This window comes from Alternaria alternata, assembly GCF_001642055.1.
Source record: "Alternaria alternata strain SRC1lrK2f unplaced genomic scaffold CC77scaffold_1, whole genome shotgun sequence".
In the NCBI taxonomy this organism is placed as follows: Eukaryota; Fungi; Ascomycota; class Dothideomycetes; order Pleosporales; family Pleosporaceae; genus Alternaria; species Alternaria alternata.
The window spans coordinates 1,396,981-1,413,155 of NW_017306190.1; the positions used below are offsets into that span (position 1 = coordinate 1,396,981).

At 50.8% G+C, this 16,175-nt stretch overlaps 7 protein-coding genes across 7 annotated transcripts; 6 read left to right on the top strand and 1 right to left on the bottom strand.

Annotated features, from left to right (window-relative positions):
• Positions 1-105: 105 nt before the first annotated feature.
• Positions 106-2,197, top strand: CC77DRAFT_924254 (hypothetical protein; the record flags this gene model as incomplete). Its single annotated transcript, XM_018533797.1, has 2 exons — positions 106-391; positions 444-2,197. 2 exons carry the CDS (start codon positions 106-108, stop codon positions 2,195-2,197), a joined length of 2,040 nt encoding a protein of 679 aa, XP_018391622.1.
• Positions 2,198-2,240: 43 nt separating this feature from the next.
• CC77DRAFT_1015528 (DUF300-domain-containing protein) lies at positions 2,241-3,908 on the top strand. Its single transcript, XM_018524043.1, has 3 exons — positions 2,241-2,348; positions 2,465-2,981; positions 3,034-3,908. The coding sequence occupies exons 2-3, from the start codon at positions 2,484-2,486 to the stop codon at positions 3,751-3,753; spliced, it is 1,218 nt and encodes a 405-aa protein (XP_018391623.1). The 5' UTR covers positions 2,241-2,348; positions 2,465-2,483; the 3' UTR covers positions 3,754-3,908.
• Positions 3,909-4,037: 129 nt separating this feature from the next.
• On the top strand, positions 4,038-6,625 carry CC77DRAFT_30208 (hypothetical protein). The gene is made up of 5 exons (XM_018531142.1): positions 4,038-4,300; positions 4,400-4,777; positions 4,826-5,412; positions 5,476-6,147; positions 6,197-6,625. Exons 1-5 carry the CDS (start codon positions 4,260-4,262, stop codon positions 6,334-6,336), a joined length of 1,818 nt encoding a protein of 605 aa, XP_018391624.1. The 5' UTR covers positions 4,038-4,259; the 3' UTR covers positions 6,337-6,625.
• Positions 6,626-6,914: 289 nt separating this feature from the next.
• Positions 6,915-9,322, top strand: CC77DRAFT_924107 (hypothetical protein; the record flags this gene model as incomplete). Its single annotated transcript, XM_018533787.1, has 4 exons — positions 6,915-7,108; positions 7,165-7,274; positions 7,355-8,358; positions 8,414-9,322. The coding sequence occupies 4 exons, from the start codon at positions 6,915-6,917 to the stop codon at positions 9,320-9,322; spliced, it is 2,217 nt and encodes a 738-aa protein (XP_018391625.1).
• An 898-nt stretch (positions 9,323-10,220) lies between these two features.
• CC77DRAFT_1015530 (hypothetical protein) lies at positions 10,221-10,752 on the top strand. The gene has a single exon (XM_018524044.1). It carries the CDS (start codon positions 10,236-10,238, stop codon positions 10,704-10,706), a length of 471 nt encoding a protein of 156 aa, XP_018391626.1. The 5' UTR covers positions 10,221-10,235; the 3' UTR covers positions 10,707-10,752.
• Positions 10,753-11,084: 332 nt separating this feature from the next.
• On the bottom strand, positions 11,085-12,433 carry CC77DRAFT_952737 (50S ribosomal subunit L30). Its single transcript, XM_018535415.1, has 3 exons — positions 12,301-12,433; positions 11,577-12,250; positions 11,085-11,523 (listed from the first exon to the last, which is right to left on the bottom strand). The coding sequence occupies exons 1-3, from the start codon at positions 12,344-12,346 to the stop codon at positions 11,227-11,229; spliced, it is 1,017 nt and encodes a 338-aa protein (XP_018391627.1). The 5' UTR covers positions 12,347-12,433; the 3' UTR covers positions 11,085-11,226.
• Positions 12,434-13,031: 598 nt separating this feature from the next.
• On the top strand, positions 13,032-15,156 carry CC77DRAFT_1015532 (T-complex protein 1). The gene is made up of 3 exons (XM_018524045.1): positions 13,032-13,147; positions 13,207-13,577; positions 13,630-15,156. Exons 1-3 carry the CDS (start codon positions 13,089-13,091, stop codon positions 14,865-14,867), a joined length of 1,668 nt encoding a protein of 555 aa, XP_018391628.1. The 5' UTR covers positions 13,032-13,088; the 3' UTR covers positions 14,868-15,156.
• The last annotated feature ends 1,019 nt before the right edge of the window (positions 15,157-16,175 follow it).

Genomic DNA, 16,175 nt, shown 5'->3' on the forward strand with positions numbered 1-16,175 from the left:
CTTTACCTAGCATTCTTTTATCGGGTGGATAAGCGCATAGACGTACTGAAGTCTATGCGACTGTCACTTTGTTATCCTTACCACAATTGAGTGCATAATTCGACCATGGCAGACTACAGCAAGCAGACGGTCGCGCAATTGCGGCAGCTGTTGAAGGATCGTAGTATACCGAGTACCGGCCTGACACGAAAAGCGCAGATTATCGAGAAGTTGCAAGAGGCAGACGGTGCTGAAACTTCGAGTTCTGCTCAAACTTCCAATGCGCACCACGCGAGTACCGAGAACGCAGACGCGCCGCCCGATCCGGTGGAGCAGGTCAAGGAAGAAGTTGGCCATGGCGACACTGCTGGCAGAGAGAATGCTCCGGGACCCGCGCTCTCTGAGGCTGGAGGTATGCGCAGGAATGCAACATTGTTAGCCTCGAATTACTGACCGATCTGTAGAACCAGAGCAACCGAACCACGAAAACGAGTCGAAACCACCACCCGTACCTGCAGCGACTACCGAACCCCTCCCTGAGACAATCTCGCACATTGACAGCGACATTCCTCCGCCAGACCAGATCAAGGCAATAGAGGAGCCTATGGAAGACGCCACCAATACGGACGAGCCCGGTTCGATACAACCCGCGAGAGTCTTCAACGCGCCGCCCGCGGATCCCATTGGCCCAACCGTTACAGAGCCTACAGATGCGGAAGTCGAGGACGTAAAACAGGTCCAGGTTGCAGGGGACGAGCTGCCAGATGCTCCTGGGCCGGCTGCTGAGGCGTTGCGAATGGTGCAGCCACCATCTGGACTTGTCGAAGACTTGCAAGATGCAACAGCGGACGAGAAGATGGCTTTAATCGCATCAGACGAACAGCAATCAGTAGAGAAGCCAGACACACTTGCGGTTCCAGGGTCGCCGATGATCGACACATCGAGGCTGAACACAGAGGAATTAGATGCAGATTCAAAGAAGAGAAAAAGAAGGAGTGGCACACCGGAGATGGCAGCTGAAGACATCAAGGCAAAGAAACATAAGCCAGCTCAAGAACCGGCTCCTGAAATCCACTTGCACGAAGATGAAGACACAGTCATGGAGCAAAGAAGACCGGAGGAAGAGGCCGACAGCCCAACAGACGTCAAGTCACACGAAACGAACGGAAATCGCACCCCACCAGTCGAAGAGCAGCCACCAGCCGTGGAGGCAGATACCAAGCGCGAGAAAAAGGAGAAGGCTGCTCGATACAAAGACCTGGTGAAGTCCAGCGCAGACGACACTCCCCAGGAAGCCTTAACTGACGACAGGCCTACAGTACCCGCACTTCACCCTGTAACATCTGCTTTGTACATCCGCAACTTTATGCGCCCTCTGCGTCCAGAGCCACTGCGAGCACACTTGATTTCTCTTGCCTCGCCACCATCTAGCTCACCAGACCCTACCATAGTTGAGGACCTTTTCCTAGATTCGCTGAAGACGCATGCTCTCGTACTGCTTAGTACTAAGACCGCTGCATCACGAGTACGAGCGTCGCTCCATGGCTCCATCTGGCCACCAGAGGGCAACAGGAAAGAGTTATGGGTAGATTTCGTTCCGGACGAGACGGTAAAAGACTGGATCAGAGAGGAAGAGGACGCGTTGGCTGCAGAGAAAGAGGCCCGTGCAAATAAACTGCCGACTAACCCGAAGCGATTCGAGGTTGTGTATTCCGAATCGAGCAATGGTTCAGTCACAGCCGTGTTTCAAGAAGTCGGATCAAGCGCTCCTGCAAATGCACCACGAGGCCCACGCGCAAGCATTGACGTACGAAGGCCATCCATACAACAACCACTTACACCGTCACTTTCGACCGCTCCATCAAAAGACACACGGCAAGATACTGAAGCCTCGTTCAAAACACTCCACGACCTGTTCAGCGCTACAGAAGCGAAACCTCAACTTTTTTACTTGCCTGTTTCAGATGAGATCTCCGAACTGAGACTGAAGGAGTTGGAAGCCGAGACAAGTAGAGACTGGTCACCTGGCGAGACTAGGAAAGGACGGGGTATCAAGGCTGAGATGAAGTACAAATACAGTTTCGATGAAGAGGACAGAATCGTCGAGGTTGGTGAAGAACGCGATGAGGGCTATAGAGGTGGTAGAGGTGGCGGTGGCTTCAGAGGGCGAGGGCGAGGTGGATACAGAGGAAGAAGAGGAGACATGTGGAGAGGATGAGCTACGTGAAGGAATACAAGTTTTGCATGAAGAACTCTCGGAACCGAGATGACGGGCTGGGCTTTCTCCGATGTTATTCCGACAAGTTTACCCTTCCTCGTGCCATCCTGGCAGAAAACGGTCAACGAGCTATGTCAGGCAGGAGTGGATGGTACGTGCTCATTGCGACTTCTTAACATTTGATGCTGCTGCTGCATCAACCTTTTGTCTTGAGAAGGAGACACCTTAACATACAGTATACTAACGTGGATCCGTCGGTCTACACAGCCCATTACCGTCCTTCACCATGGCTGGTTCATGTGGAAATGACCATCTTAAAGTTCTAGTACTCAAAGAGCCTCTACCCTTCAGCGATGAGGACGTCACATTCCGTCTTCTTTCTCTCGACGTTTGCTGTACTTTAGCTTCATTAGCTGTTGGCCTCTCCGTCTTCCACATCATGCAACACGCGCTGCACTGCCTTCGCTCATGGGAACAAAAACACATCATACGCATCCTCGCTGTCATCCCTGTCTATGCTTGGACCACGTTCTTCTCCTACCTTTTCTTCGGTGGTGCGGTTTACTGGGAACTTATCCGTGAATGCTACGCCGCCTACGCTACTGTGAGCTTCTTCACGCTTATGTGTCACTACATAGCACCCAATCTTCACGAGCAGAAAAACTATTTTCGCAGTGCCGAACCGAAGAACTGGGGCTGGCCATTGAATTGGGTCCAGAAGCTGAGTGGTGGTGAACATAAAGGCTGGCTGAGGAAGCCCAGATGCGGCGTCACTTGGTTCAACGTTAGCGCCAGCGCCGCCCGCATTTTTCAAACGTTCGCTGATGTATCTATAGATCAACTATATCGGCATCTTCCAATACGTTGTCCTTCGAACCATCGTAACCATCATATCCGGCGTCACGCAATTATTCGGTCGGCTTTGCAAAGAGGAACACAATCCACGATACGCATCCACATGGACAGCCATATTCGACGCCGTTTCTATCCTTGTAGCCATGTATTGCATGCATCAAGTCTACGACCAGCTCAAAGAAGATCTCGCGCCCAACAAACCTGTTCTCAAGATGGTATGCGTCAAGCTGATTGTCTTCCTTACTTACTGGCAAACATGGCTTATTTCCCTGCTCATCCGGTTTCGTGTACTACATGAAACGCGATTCATTTCGCTTTCCGATATTCATCTTGGAATCCCGTGTCTGCTTACATGCGCTGAGACTTTGGTGTTTGCTATCTTACACTACTGGGCGTTTCCGTGGAGGCAATACGACATTGAGCGGCTTCCAAAATTTCCGGAGCAAGTGTACGAGTGTGGACCTAATGAAGCGCTGCTGGAGGCGGCCAGTCCTTGGGATTACTGCTGCGCCACCGCCCGTGGCTTCCGCTGGCTATTATATGGTATTCATTTTCGCAATGCTAGCCTATTTTATGAGCCCAACTACGAAGCCGAGGGTATCACTACAAGAGTTCGAGACGGTACGCAGTCAGATCCTATGTATGAGGTTCCGAAGGGCGTTGGTAAGCATAATGTGAGAAAGGACAGAAAAACAGCATAACGGCTTGTGTTCTGGGAGAATGGGAAGAAGACAGGACGGTGCTATCAGAGGCCGGGCTAGATGTAAGCTAAAGGTCTTGAGGCTATCAGAGTCGCGCATAGTACGTTAGAGTAACAGTACAACACAGTAGGTTTATCCTAGAGACTGAATACATGTTACAACATATCGCTAGTCTCAATCTTTCGTCCAGGTTTAGGGTGTCTCCATCTGATAGGCCGCGACCGCCGCTTACATAACACCAACAAGGCTCGGGACGATCTTCATCCGCGTCATACCCACGACACCCGTCACCCCGTGCTTCAGCATCTCGTATTTGCCAATGCATCCAGGGTTCCCCGCAGCAAATGCCTCTGATGGCGACGGGCATGTGGAGCTTCTGCCAATGTTAGCACGCAATTGCGGCTAGCTTCCGCGTGCCTGGTATTTCAGTTCGCCTGCCCGCATCGAGCTGCCTCGCTCGAGACGACCAGTTCGCACACTGCCTTTCAGCCCCAGCACAGATCAATATGCCCTCCAAATCACGTGGACTGAGGACTTCGACAGGCTGGTAAGTCACAAACTTCCCGATCGTCAGTGTTTTGTGAGGGCAGGTGCCAGGCTACCTTAACGCAACGCATCATGAGCGCAATGCTAACGAGTGGAACAGCTTGACGTGCCGCAAGCGCAAAGTCAAGTGCGATGAGAGTCATCCAAATTGCAAAAATTGCGAGAGAGTCCACCGCGAGTGTGTATATGCTGAAAAAGCTCCTACACCCCGACGGCCACGAGCATTAAGCGCGTATAACCCCGACGACATTTCAGCTACCACAGATTCTGTGACAGGAAATAATGAGACCGAGCCAAGATCTGCAGGCGTCTCAGCGCTAAGTGCAGAGCCCGTAGAACCGATACAATCGTGGGGACCTTTCCCCGCAGAACAGCCAGGGCTCTCCGAGAGCGTGATACCCAACGACGACTTCTTCCTTGACGACAGTCTTTTTAATTTCGGGGATAGTCTGACCCCCAACTTTGGACCAGTCGAATGGTGATGCCAACTTGTTTACGAAAGCTACTAGAAACTAAGACTTGATAGGTATGATCTACTCGCCGAAGACGCGATCAACAATATGCAAGGACAAACGCATAGCAATCGCTGGAATTTCGACATTGCTAGCCTTTCAAGAAGACAATCACCTCGACAGTCTGTTTCTCTAGAAACGAATGATAACCCTTTCAGCAACGTCGATGTGCATACTATTGCGATACCTGAGCAACCATGGAACACAGAGACGAAGATTGAGCTGAAACGACAAGAATTGGTGTACTTCGAACACTACGTCAGCGTGGTAGCACCAATACTGGACTTGTTCGACCCGGTGAAGCATTTCGCTAATGTTGTGCCTCATCTTGCCTTGCATAATGTAGGGTTGCTGAAGTCTTTATTGGCAGTGGGTGCCTGTCACATGGCGCTATTTCAGGATCAGGATGCAAACAACGATATTGCGTCACAAGCGCCGCCTGGCACGCCCGCTTCATCTTCCAGTGCATCGCCGACAATTCGAACGCTTGCTGAGCAATTTTATTATGAAACACTGCAATACCTATCTCAGAATCTACTGTATCAGTCGTATACGAAGTCTCGCGAAATACTCGTCACTGCTATCATGATCTCGACATATGGTACGTATTACCTTTGTACGAGCAGCGGGAGTGATATTTGCTCAGTATACTAACGGAGACAAGAAATGTTTGGGACAGCTAGCACCTCGGATCATAGTAACTGGGATCGCCATCTAAGGGGAGCATTCTGGATACAACGAAATTCAGACACAAGCGGCGAGTCTAACGATGGCTTGCAACGAGCAGTCTGGTGGGCATGGCTACGGCAAGACGTCTGGGCGGCTTTCCGTACTGGGCGGCCGGCACTGACAATACACCAGCCTAGAGTGCCGATGGCTGAACTTACATCAGAAGGGCTGGCTACACGTATTATATACATCGCAGCAAAATGCGTACAGTTTGCTGCAACACCTAAGCAGGGTGACATCGCCGGATACATCGAAGCAGGAGAAACGTTATTGCGGATGCTAGACGCATGGAAGAGTCTTCTACCGCCAAGCTTTGAGCCCATACCCATCCAATCTGGACATCATGTATCTTCACCGAATCCAGCGCTCGAAGCGAATCTGACGCCAATATGGATACATCCTCCCGCGCATGCCGCTGCTATTCAGATGTACCATTTTGCACGAATCATAATGGTACTCAATCAGCCATCTACCGGAGGTCTTAACATGTATCAGACACGCTTCAAGCTCCTACGCGAAAGCACTTCGACAATTTGCGGTATAGCATTAGCACAGCAATCGCAGAACTCACCCTCGGCTTTTGTTTGCTTCCAGGCTATCTATGCAGGTTTGTTCACCCAACCCCGTGTATACTATGCAAACTGAATCGGTATCAGCGGCACTGTGCACGGAGACAAAAGATCGCCAGGCAGAAATACTCGAAATTCTTAGGATGGTCTTGAGTATCAGCAAGTTTCCGTCGATCACAATACTAGATGATCTAGTAAACGTCTGGGGTGGCAACACAAATTCATGATACATGCGAAACTCCTGGAATCGTCTTACAACTGTGTACATGAATGGCTATGGCGTTGAGTGACGCATCTCAAGTAACGCATATTGGAGAGTGACGCCCATCTACAGTGTAAGCAGTTCTTCAAATGTACGGAGCTTCTCATTCCAGAAGCCATCATGCTAGTTATTAGGATTCAACACAGCCTGCCTATCGCATACCCCAGGTTCGCGATTCTGGGGCCCCGCATCCATGAGACCTTGAGGAAACTTGGTAGCTGCGACATCTCGCATCGAGCTCCAATCGGATTCTAGCCAAGCTAGCTTTGACTGCGCTAGCGCACCGAATTGCCTATTCGGGTTTCTCTGGTGATTACTGTCACGCTCTTGTACGGCAGAGCTTCAATGGAGTACCCAACGATCTTACAGTGACCGGTACGGCCACAAGGAAGTGCTCGAATCGATCTCGTCGCGATGAAGCCCGCTTGCAGCGGCCTCTTGGGCAGTCGTAATCGACAACGACGATGACATTTAAAGACTGAATCTCCTGCTGATGATATTATACAGCATACATTCTCAACTATCACTTTCATTGCATCCGCCATGTCACCATCTCTCGAATTTTACGACAAGGTCTCTAATGATCTTCCTATCAAACCAGTAGCAACCAAGATTCATGATGTGACTGGCATTGCTGCTGTGGAGCTCGATCAGTCGGATAAACACGATCTTGTACTCAAATATTTCCGCGCATATATCGCAGATCTTTGCCAACAGTTCAATGGCGGACATCCAGGGTAAGATGCTCCAGTCACACTCATTTTTGGTTCGAACCTAACACAGAGTCTTATAGCTCTGCCATGGGCATGGCTGCTATCGGTGTCGCCCTATACAAGTATGTTATGAAATTTTCACCGAAAAACGGCAACTACTTCAACCGCGATCGTTTCGTTCTATCAAATGGTATGTGCATCCTTGTTGCGGCTTTCGAATGCTACAAACGAGCGGTTGGAACGGAGCATGTGAGCTAACGCTTCAACCAGGCCATGCTTGCTTGTGGCAATATCTGTTCATGCACCTCGTCGGAGTTGAAAGCATGACAACAGAGCAATTGAAGTCCTATCACAGCTCTCGATATGACTCAATTTGCCCGGGGCACCCCGAGATCGAGAACGAGGGAGTCGAAGTCACAACTGGACCTCTTGGTCAAGGCGTTGCTAATGCCGTCGGTCTCGCCATGGCCACGAAGAACCTTGCTGCCACATACAATCGGGATGGCTACACAGTTGTCGACAATATGACCTGGTGCATGATTGGTGATGCATGCCTTCAAGAAGGTGTGGGTCTCGAAGCAGTGTCGCTAGCCGGTCACTGGAAGCTCAACAATCTTTGTATCATCTATGATAACAACAATATTACGTGCGATGGCACCGCCGATGTCGCAAATGCTGGGGAAGACATGAACGAAAAGATGAAGGCAACTGGTTGGAATGTTGTCGATATCCTTGATGGCCATTCGAACGTTAGCAGCATCGTCCATGCGCTCCTGAACGCCCGAAGTAGCGACAAGCCTACGTTCATCAACATTCGCACCGTCATTGGATTTGGCTCGGGCAAGGCAGGAACACCAGCGACCCACGGTGCTGCGCTCGGGCTCGACGACATTGTGAACATCAAGAAGTCATTCGGTCTGAACCCAGATGAACATTACGTTCTCCCATCGGCCATGTACAGCTTCTTTGAAGACGTGGCTCCTCGTGGCAAGCAGCTTGAAGCTGACTGGTCTGCCACTGTTAGCGACTATGAGAAGAAGTACCCGGAGCTGGCTGCGGAGTTTAAGCTCCGTGTTGCGGGCAAGATGCCTGCTGATTGGACCAAGTACATCCCGCAGAAGGGGGAATTTCCTAGTGAGCCGACCGCGACGCGTAAGTCGGCTGGATTGGTTGGTAACCCTCTCGGTGAGAGCATGGGCAACTTTCTTGTTGGCACTGCGGACCTTACCCCGTCTTGCAATGTTGCATATCAGAAGAAGGTGGACTTCCAGTCGGTAAGAGCCAACCTTTAGCCAACCAAGCTCTGATCATATTACTGACTTCATTCAGCCTGAGCTGAAGACCGCATGCGGCCTGAACGGAGACTACACTGGGCGATACATACATTATGGCATTCGCGAACACGCTATGTGTGCCATATCCAATGGTCTTGCAGCTTTCAACAAAGGCACCTTCCTTCCAATCACGTCGTCTTTCTTCATGTTCTACCTTTACGCAGCACCGGCTGTTCGTATGGGCGCGTTGCAAGGTTTACAGCAAATCCATATCGCGACGCATGACTCGATCGGTACTGGAGAGGACGGACCTACACATCAGCCTGTTGCTCTCGCCGCGCTTTACCGCGCTATGCCCAATCTGCTATACATGCGTCCTTGCGATTCTGAGGAGGTAGCCGGTGCATTTGAGGTTGCTATCAAGGCCACTGAAACGCCCAGCATCATTTCTCTATCTCGCCAAGCCCTACCTCAGTGGAACCAGTCATCGCGGTCGGGTTTTGCTAAAGGAGCCTACGTCTTTGTGGAAGAGGAGGAGTTCGACGTTACCCTCATCAGTACCGGATCCGAAATGGTCTTCGCTATGCAGACGCGCGATCTTCTCAAGTCTGAGCATGGCATAACAGCCCGTGTCGTATCTTTCCCTTGCCCACGCTTGTTCGAACAGCAGACTCGTGACTACAAACAGTCTGTACTGAAGCCAAAAGCTGGCAAGCCTAGCGTCGTTATCGAAGCTTACGCGGCGAACGGCTGGGAGCGCTATGCCGACGCTGCTATCTCAATGCGCCGCTTTGGCAAGAGCTTGCCGAGCAAGACGGCTTATGAATATTTTGGTTTCCAGCCATCTGTCATGACACCAAAAATCAAAGATTTAGTTGAAGAAGTCAAGCGTAATGGAATTGAGATCTTGAGGGGCGACTTCCGGGACCTCAATGGTGCACTGGGTATCGGTTTCGAGCATTGAGCGATTAGGAACTATTTTGCTTTTTTACCGCATTCAAGGGGTTTTGGTATTGGTCATCTTCCACGTAGCATCAACTACATTGCTTGCCAATAGCGCGTTTCTGGGTCATTCTTGTCGAGTTTCTCCTGTCGCAACCTCCTGCAATCCATCAGCAGTCTGAGCAACAGGGACTGCATTAAGCAATTTCACATCTACTCACGTACAACTAGCAACACAGCCTAAAGGCACCCATACTACTTTATGCATAGAGAAGCAGTTACCTTATTGATTTGCCTTCATTCGTCATGTTTCACGTTGCTGACGAACACAGCCGGTGCTACACAGCGTCAGCACCTTAAGCAAGGGACTGCATACCCTCTTTTTCCAGGGTTCCCCCACAGCTTCTTTCATGCTCATATTGATGCAGCAGTTCCATACGAACGGGGTCGCCTCTGCATATGCGCGACCAAAGCACACTGGTCTTATAGATATCGGGCTTCCGGGTGACACAAGTTAAATTTAAATGAGTATTAGCTAATTGGAACTCTGATTGTTGCCACCTAGATTCTTCTCCTATCACGTACGTCCTACCGACCCTCATAAATATCGCCAAATATCACCGTGGCTTGGTTTCGATATAGCGAGCGCTAGGTCTGCACAGCGAACCCCCTCAGTTCACCGATATAGCAATATAGAACTGCATGTATGACGATGTAGGGTAATTTACTCGTTGAATTGCGGATGGTATCCAAAAGATTGTTCGAACATCGTGACGGCAGACTCCCCCGGGTCTCACCTAGGCATACAAGCTGAGAAAGTCACATACGCATGTATAAAGACTGACGAAATGACCTCCGAGAGCAAGTAACTCTCCACAAACAACCGCTTCTAGTGCATTTGGATATCCTATGTACATCAAGTGCCAATCTCTGCGATGAGATTCACAAACACAGTCGTGGCTCTTGTTGGCCTCACAACAGCTCTTGGTCAATCCAACCCCCTTCGCATCCTCCCCCCAAATTGGTCTTTTACCATCTCGTCTATACGCGGTCCCGGCTGTCCTGACTCGGGCAAAAATGGCACGGTCTCACGCACCACACGCCTAACTTTCGGTTCCAACACCGTCGACGGTAGTGAAATCTACTATTGGTTTATCGCATACCCATGGATGCGTGTTGACCTTCAGGCTGGCCCCCGCCATACATGGTGCGAGGCGACTTTATCATACAAGGAATACAAAGATGTAAACAAGACTGCTGAGGCGGAGAAGTATAAGCTGAGGCTGCACAAGAATGGGACGAAGGGAATCATGACATACGAGTTGGATGAGGGAGTAAAGGTTTACTGGGACTTTGCTTACTACGTGGGTGAGGGGAGTGGAAGAGCAGAGGTACGCTGTATGTAGAACATCTTGCCACTTCACTGACATCTCAAACAGGTCGCAGATACTATTGCATTGACTGGTCCTGCCTCATCTGGTCAGTACGCTCAAGAGCACTACTCTAACATTAGTTACCCACCTGAGCTCATCCCCCAGTCTAACTGCGGAAGTGGGACGTTTTCGTTCCGCACTGAGATGTGGGTTGAAGGAAAAGACGGTCAGAAAGGTGTCGTAGATAGTGAGCACTCGTACAGTGAGGAGCTTGGAAACCAGTATTATGGTGCGCAGCAGGGGTTTAGCTACGACTGGGAGCAGTGTGAGTAAGGGATGCAAGATCGGGACTTGCTTCAATGGCTTAAAGAGTTGACCAATCACTTCATACGATGCATTCTGAGGATGTGCATGTGCGCAGTCAAGCAGAGTTCATGGTTGTGCTAATCGCAGTGCCCTCCATCGGAGATACTATACATAATGCTACACGAATTGCAACAAGCTACCCACTTTCAATGTGAGACTCTAGAGTACATCATGTCGTAGATGCCAATCATCGCTCTGCCAGCATGTTCTTAATCTGTCGCCAGTAGCTGCCATCCACCTCCTTTTGCAATTCGTCCTTGGCCAACCATTTGAAGTCCTGGAGGCCAAGCTTGTTTTCCTTGAGATTAACTTGTCCAGCCATGATGCGTGCCTTGAGGAAGAAAGTCTTTGCGCCGTACTCCTTGAGGTCTCCTGCAGATTTGGGCTCGCGGTAGTCTACTTGGTGGTGGCCAACTGGCACGTGGCCGACGAGCCAAGTGTTCATGTTGACGCCACCAGTGTGTGTGATAATACGGTTTGCCGCCTAATCAACGTCAGCATCTCAGTAGACTTATGGAGGGACATGGTACTACGTACACCGTGTAGGTTCTCCTCGTTTAGGCGATCCTGTGGGAACTGCCATTGCCCCTCCTTGTTCTTGACAAGCAGGTATAGTGTTCTCTGCAGTGCGCGGTTCAAGCTCTTGGTGTCGTTCTTCTGATCCGCCTCTGTTATCCTCGGCATCGGCTTCTCTACGGGCTCGCGCTCCATCTTTTTTGCGCCAGTGGTATCTGGAGCGTCCTCCAGGCCAGATTGCTCAGCATCTTCTATAAGCTTCCCGACCTGGTGTTCGAAATCACTTTCTTGTGCTCCCACGAGAACTTCGTCGTTCCAGGCTTCCTCTCCGTAACCTTGGTATCGTCCGATATCGCGGGCGGGGGTCAGCCGTTGCTTCATTTTTCGTTTCCATTCTAGATCTGCAGGTGTTCGTTTCTTGACGTAGAAATATCTTGTGAAGGGCAGCGCAAGTCGTTCGTTCAGACGTCTTTGGTATAGAAAGAAGGCGGCTTCGAATGGGTGGAGGTCGCGTGTTATTTGTGGGGGGCGGGACAGGACAACTCCGGCGTTGACAGCGTAAGAGGCTGACGGCGAAGCCTGGGCAACGGGGGGGATATGTTGGGCAGCTTGGTCGTCGGTCTGGATGGCTGCAGCAGCGGCGGATGCGTATGTGCGGGTGATGGTGTCTCTACATGAACGGCATATTGATTGACCTTGATTCGTCAGCACTCGAAATGCCTCGCATACCAATTGCAATGCATACCAGCTCTTGAGGCCAGTCGCCTCGTTGTCTGCTGTCCGGCGTTCATTTCTCCCGATGCCCTCCGCAGTATCACGGTGCAGCCGCTGCCATCTCGAGGATCTCAGAAAAGTTCGGGGAACGGAGGTGCTTTGGGTCTAGCGGCATTACCTAAGCAGCTATCCCAAGTTAACTTTTCTTCGGCGCAAACAACCTCTCTTCTTCTTTACGGCACCTCCTTATCCCCAGCATACTCGTACTGTCATGAGATCCTGGTCATTTAACGGTGCCCAGAGGAAGTTGAGCAGTCTTTTTCGCTAGCGGTACCTTCACAAGTCCTAAGGTGTACGGCTAGATAGATTTTGCTCACATTATTGCACACTCGACGAGTTTCTTATATGCCCACGGGCTCGATGATGCATACGACAGAACAACGTCTGAAGGACAGTTCAGCGAATAGTCGATGCGCTGATGCTTAACCATGCGCGTCTGCGAAACTCACAAGTGAGGTGCCTATTGCGTGAAGCCTGGATTCAATTTAGTGACTCTCAACTTGCGCCCTAGGGTCAAGCTCATGCCTTGGGATGGCGCACAGCTGTGATATCGGGTGCTCTAGCCAAGCTACACATGTCTCTATGATATACAGCATCTGATGATCTGCTCTTGAGACTACTGCTCGTGAATGGTCGGTATTTCCTTCCCCCGATGTCCAAGTCTTGGCATCGAAATTTGGGACTGGACGCGTTCTCGCCGCGCAGAGCTTAGACTTAGGTACACCACCACAACCAAGATACCCCTCACACACCGCCAACATGTCTCTCTCAATACCCAACGCCCCTAATGCCGGCTTGTTCAAGCAAGGCTACCAGAAGTACGGCCCTCTACAACCCCGCAATCACAATAAACACTCGACTAACCACCCCGCAACAGCTACGACGCTGAGGATGGCGCTGTTATTCGCAACATCGATGCCTGCCGGACTATTGCCCAGACCGTTCAGACCTCTCTCGGACCCTACGGCCGCAACAAGATCGTCATAAACCACCTTCAAAAGATGATCCTGACCTCAGACGCCGCGACCATATTGCGAGAACTCGAGGTTGTACACCCTGCGGCGAAGCTTCTTGTAATGGCCAGCCAGCAACAAGAGGCTGAGATGGGCGATGCGACAAATCTGGTCATTGTTCTGGCCGGTGAGCTACTGAAGAAGGCCGAGGAGTTAATACGGATGGGCCTGAAGACAAGTGACATTGTCTTGGGTTACGAGAAGGCACAACTTGCGGCTCTGCAGACACTGGAGGGTATGCTACACGTATATCTGCCCGAGACCGAACAGAGGCTAATCCAAAACAGAGCTGGTATGTGACAAGGTCGAAGACATCCGCTCGCAGCAGGAACTCAGCAAAGCCATCCGCACTGTAGTCGCAGCCAAGCAGTCCGGCAGCGAAGACTTTCTCGCTGACCTGGTCGCCGAAGCCGTCCTCGCCGTCCTCCCCCAGAACCCCGTCAACTTCAATGTCGACAATGTCCGCGTGGTCAAGATTATGGGTGGCGCCCTAGAGCAGAGCAAGGTCGTCAAGGGCATGGTCTTTGCAAGGCAGCCAGACGGTACTGTCACAAAGGCGACAAAGGCCAAGGTCGGTGTCTTCTCATGTCCAGTGGACATTTCACAGACCGAGACCAAGGGCACGGTACTGCTGCACAACGCAAAAGAGATGATGGATTTCACAAAGGGCGAGGAGCAGCAAGTGGAGCAGATCATCAAGGAGCTCCACGACTCTGGAATGAGGGTTGTTGTCGCTGGCTCGACCGTCGGAGAGCTGGCCCTCCACTACCTCAACCGCTACAACATTCTTGTCATCAAGGTTCTTTCCAAGTTCGAGCTTCGACGGTTATGCAGGGTTGTCGGTGCTACTCCACTTGCTCGTCTTGGTGCACCTATGCCAGATGAGATGGGTACCATTGACGTCGTTGAGACTATGGAGATTGGCGGTGACCGCGTCACAGTATTCAGACAGGAAAACGAACAGACACGGACCGCGACCTTGGTCCTCCGTGGTGCTACTCAAAACCACCTCGACGACGTAGAGCGGGCAATCGACGATGGTGTAAATGTGGTCAAGGCCATCACTCGCGACCCCCGGCTGGTACCAGGTGCGGGAGCAACAGAGATGCAGCTGGTCGAAAAGATCAAGGCCATTGCAGACAAGACATCAGGTTTGGCACAATACTCTATCCGCAAGTACGCCGAAGCTTTCGAGGTCATCCCACGAACGCTCGCCGAGTCAGCCGGTCTGGACGCAACTGAAGTTCTCGCTAAGCTTTATGTCGCACACGCTGCACAGAAGGGCAGAAAAGACGACGAGTGGACAGTCGGTGTCGATATCGAGAACGACGACAATACTGGTACTCTCGATGCCAAGGAAGAGGGCATTTTGGATCTTTGGGTCAGCAAGATGTGGGCCATCAAACTCGCAACCGAGGCCGCGAGGACGGTTCTAAGCGTCGACCAGATCATTGTCGCAAGGCAAGCTGGTGGACCCAAGATGCCTGGAAAGGCGCAGCCTGGCAACTGGGACCAGGATGATTAGATTCCACTGATGGTATGAGCGATAGTGTATAATGACATCGACTAGACGCTGTTGAAGCATCAGACGAATGATACCTTCAATATACCTTCTCATGTTCAACTTCTTGTGTATCGCAAATATCATGAACTTTGGTTGTCAGCTTCAAGGTTTCTTCTGGCCGAATATATCCAATATTGTAGCGGCTGTGGTCATCTCTCCAGCGTTTAGGATTCTCACGTGGTTGGGCTCTGGGCTATCTTTGTCTTGTCAACTCAATCTAGTATTAGGCCGTTCGTCCATCAGTTACTATTGGCTAAAGACATAACGTTTCTTTTTTGTTGTCGGCTTAGGTCTGAGCTCACAAACGGGCCTTGTGCGGAAATCAGCAGCGGTCTTATCTCGAGCAAGGGTTGGATAGGGACTTGCAGTTTGCAAAGTGATTTGATCACTCTTCCTTGCGAGAGCGGCTCTGTGCACTGCATATTAGTTTTTAACGCCATTGTTCAGCCAAGAACATGCACAAGTCATCGATATTTGCCTAGCACTACAGCCATCTTAATCCTTATTCCACCCCGTTCCAGGGCCTGGTTGGTACGTACGATTGATGTTGCTACCCGAGATGCATCGGGCCCCACTGCTTCCACAGATCATGCGGTCCGTCTTTGCACTTGGCTCGAATAGGACAAGATCCGCAATTGTGTTACAGTTGGACTGTAGGAAATGCGACAGATCGCTTCCCCTCATGCCTACCTGAGCATTTTCAGGGGACGCGTATCCTGGCTTGGCATCTGGTCAAGTATAAAAAGCCGTATATTTGTTATGCTCCATTTATCTATCCTATTTCCATCATTTCCTCAGGCACTGATCTTGGTTCAGTCGTCGTGCATGCAACGATACAATAGACATCGAACACGTCATCGAGTCGGGTATGATCGTCAAACGGTGTTGTTCCCTTTGACTAATCGCGTAATAGCCTTGAGAATATCATTGACGCTGTGCATGGGGACATTATCCAACTCATCGCCTTGCTCGATCTCGTAAGTCTCACTCCTGCACAAGACCAACGCAACTCCAAACAGCCGGTCAGCGCCTGTACGCCTGCACACCTTTGGTGCGAGAAGGATAATTGTGCTTCTTCTGGACAATCTATAACTGCAACGTTATCTAGACTTCGACAGGATATCGTTCAAGCCCTTATGAAGGGGCGAGACGAGAAACACATGTCTGTCGATCGGTCGGGGACTTGCAGATGTCGCCATGGCAGGGTCATTTCGACTTCTTTGCCATCGATCCGTATATGCAATGCGTTGATCGAAACACGAGAAGACG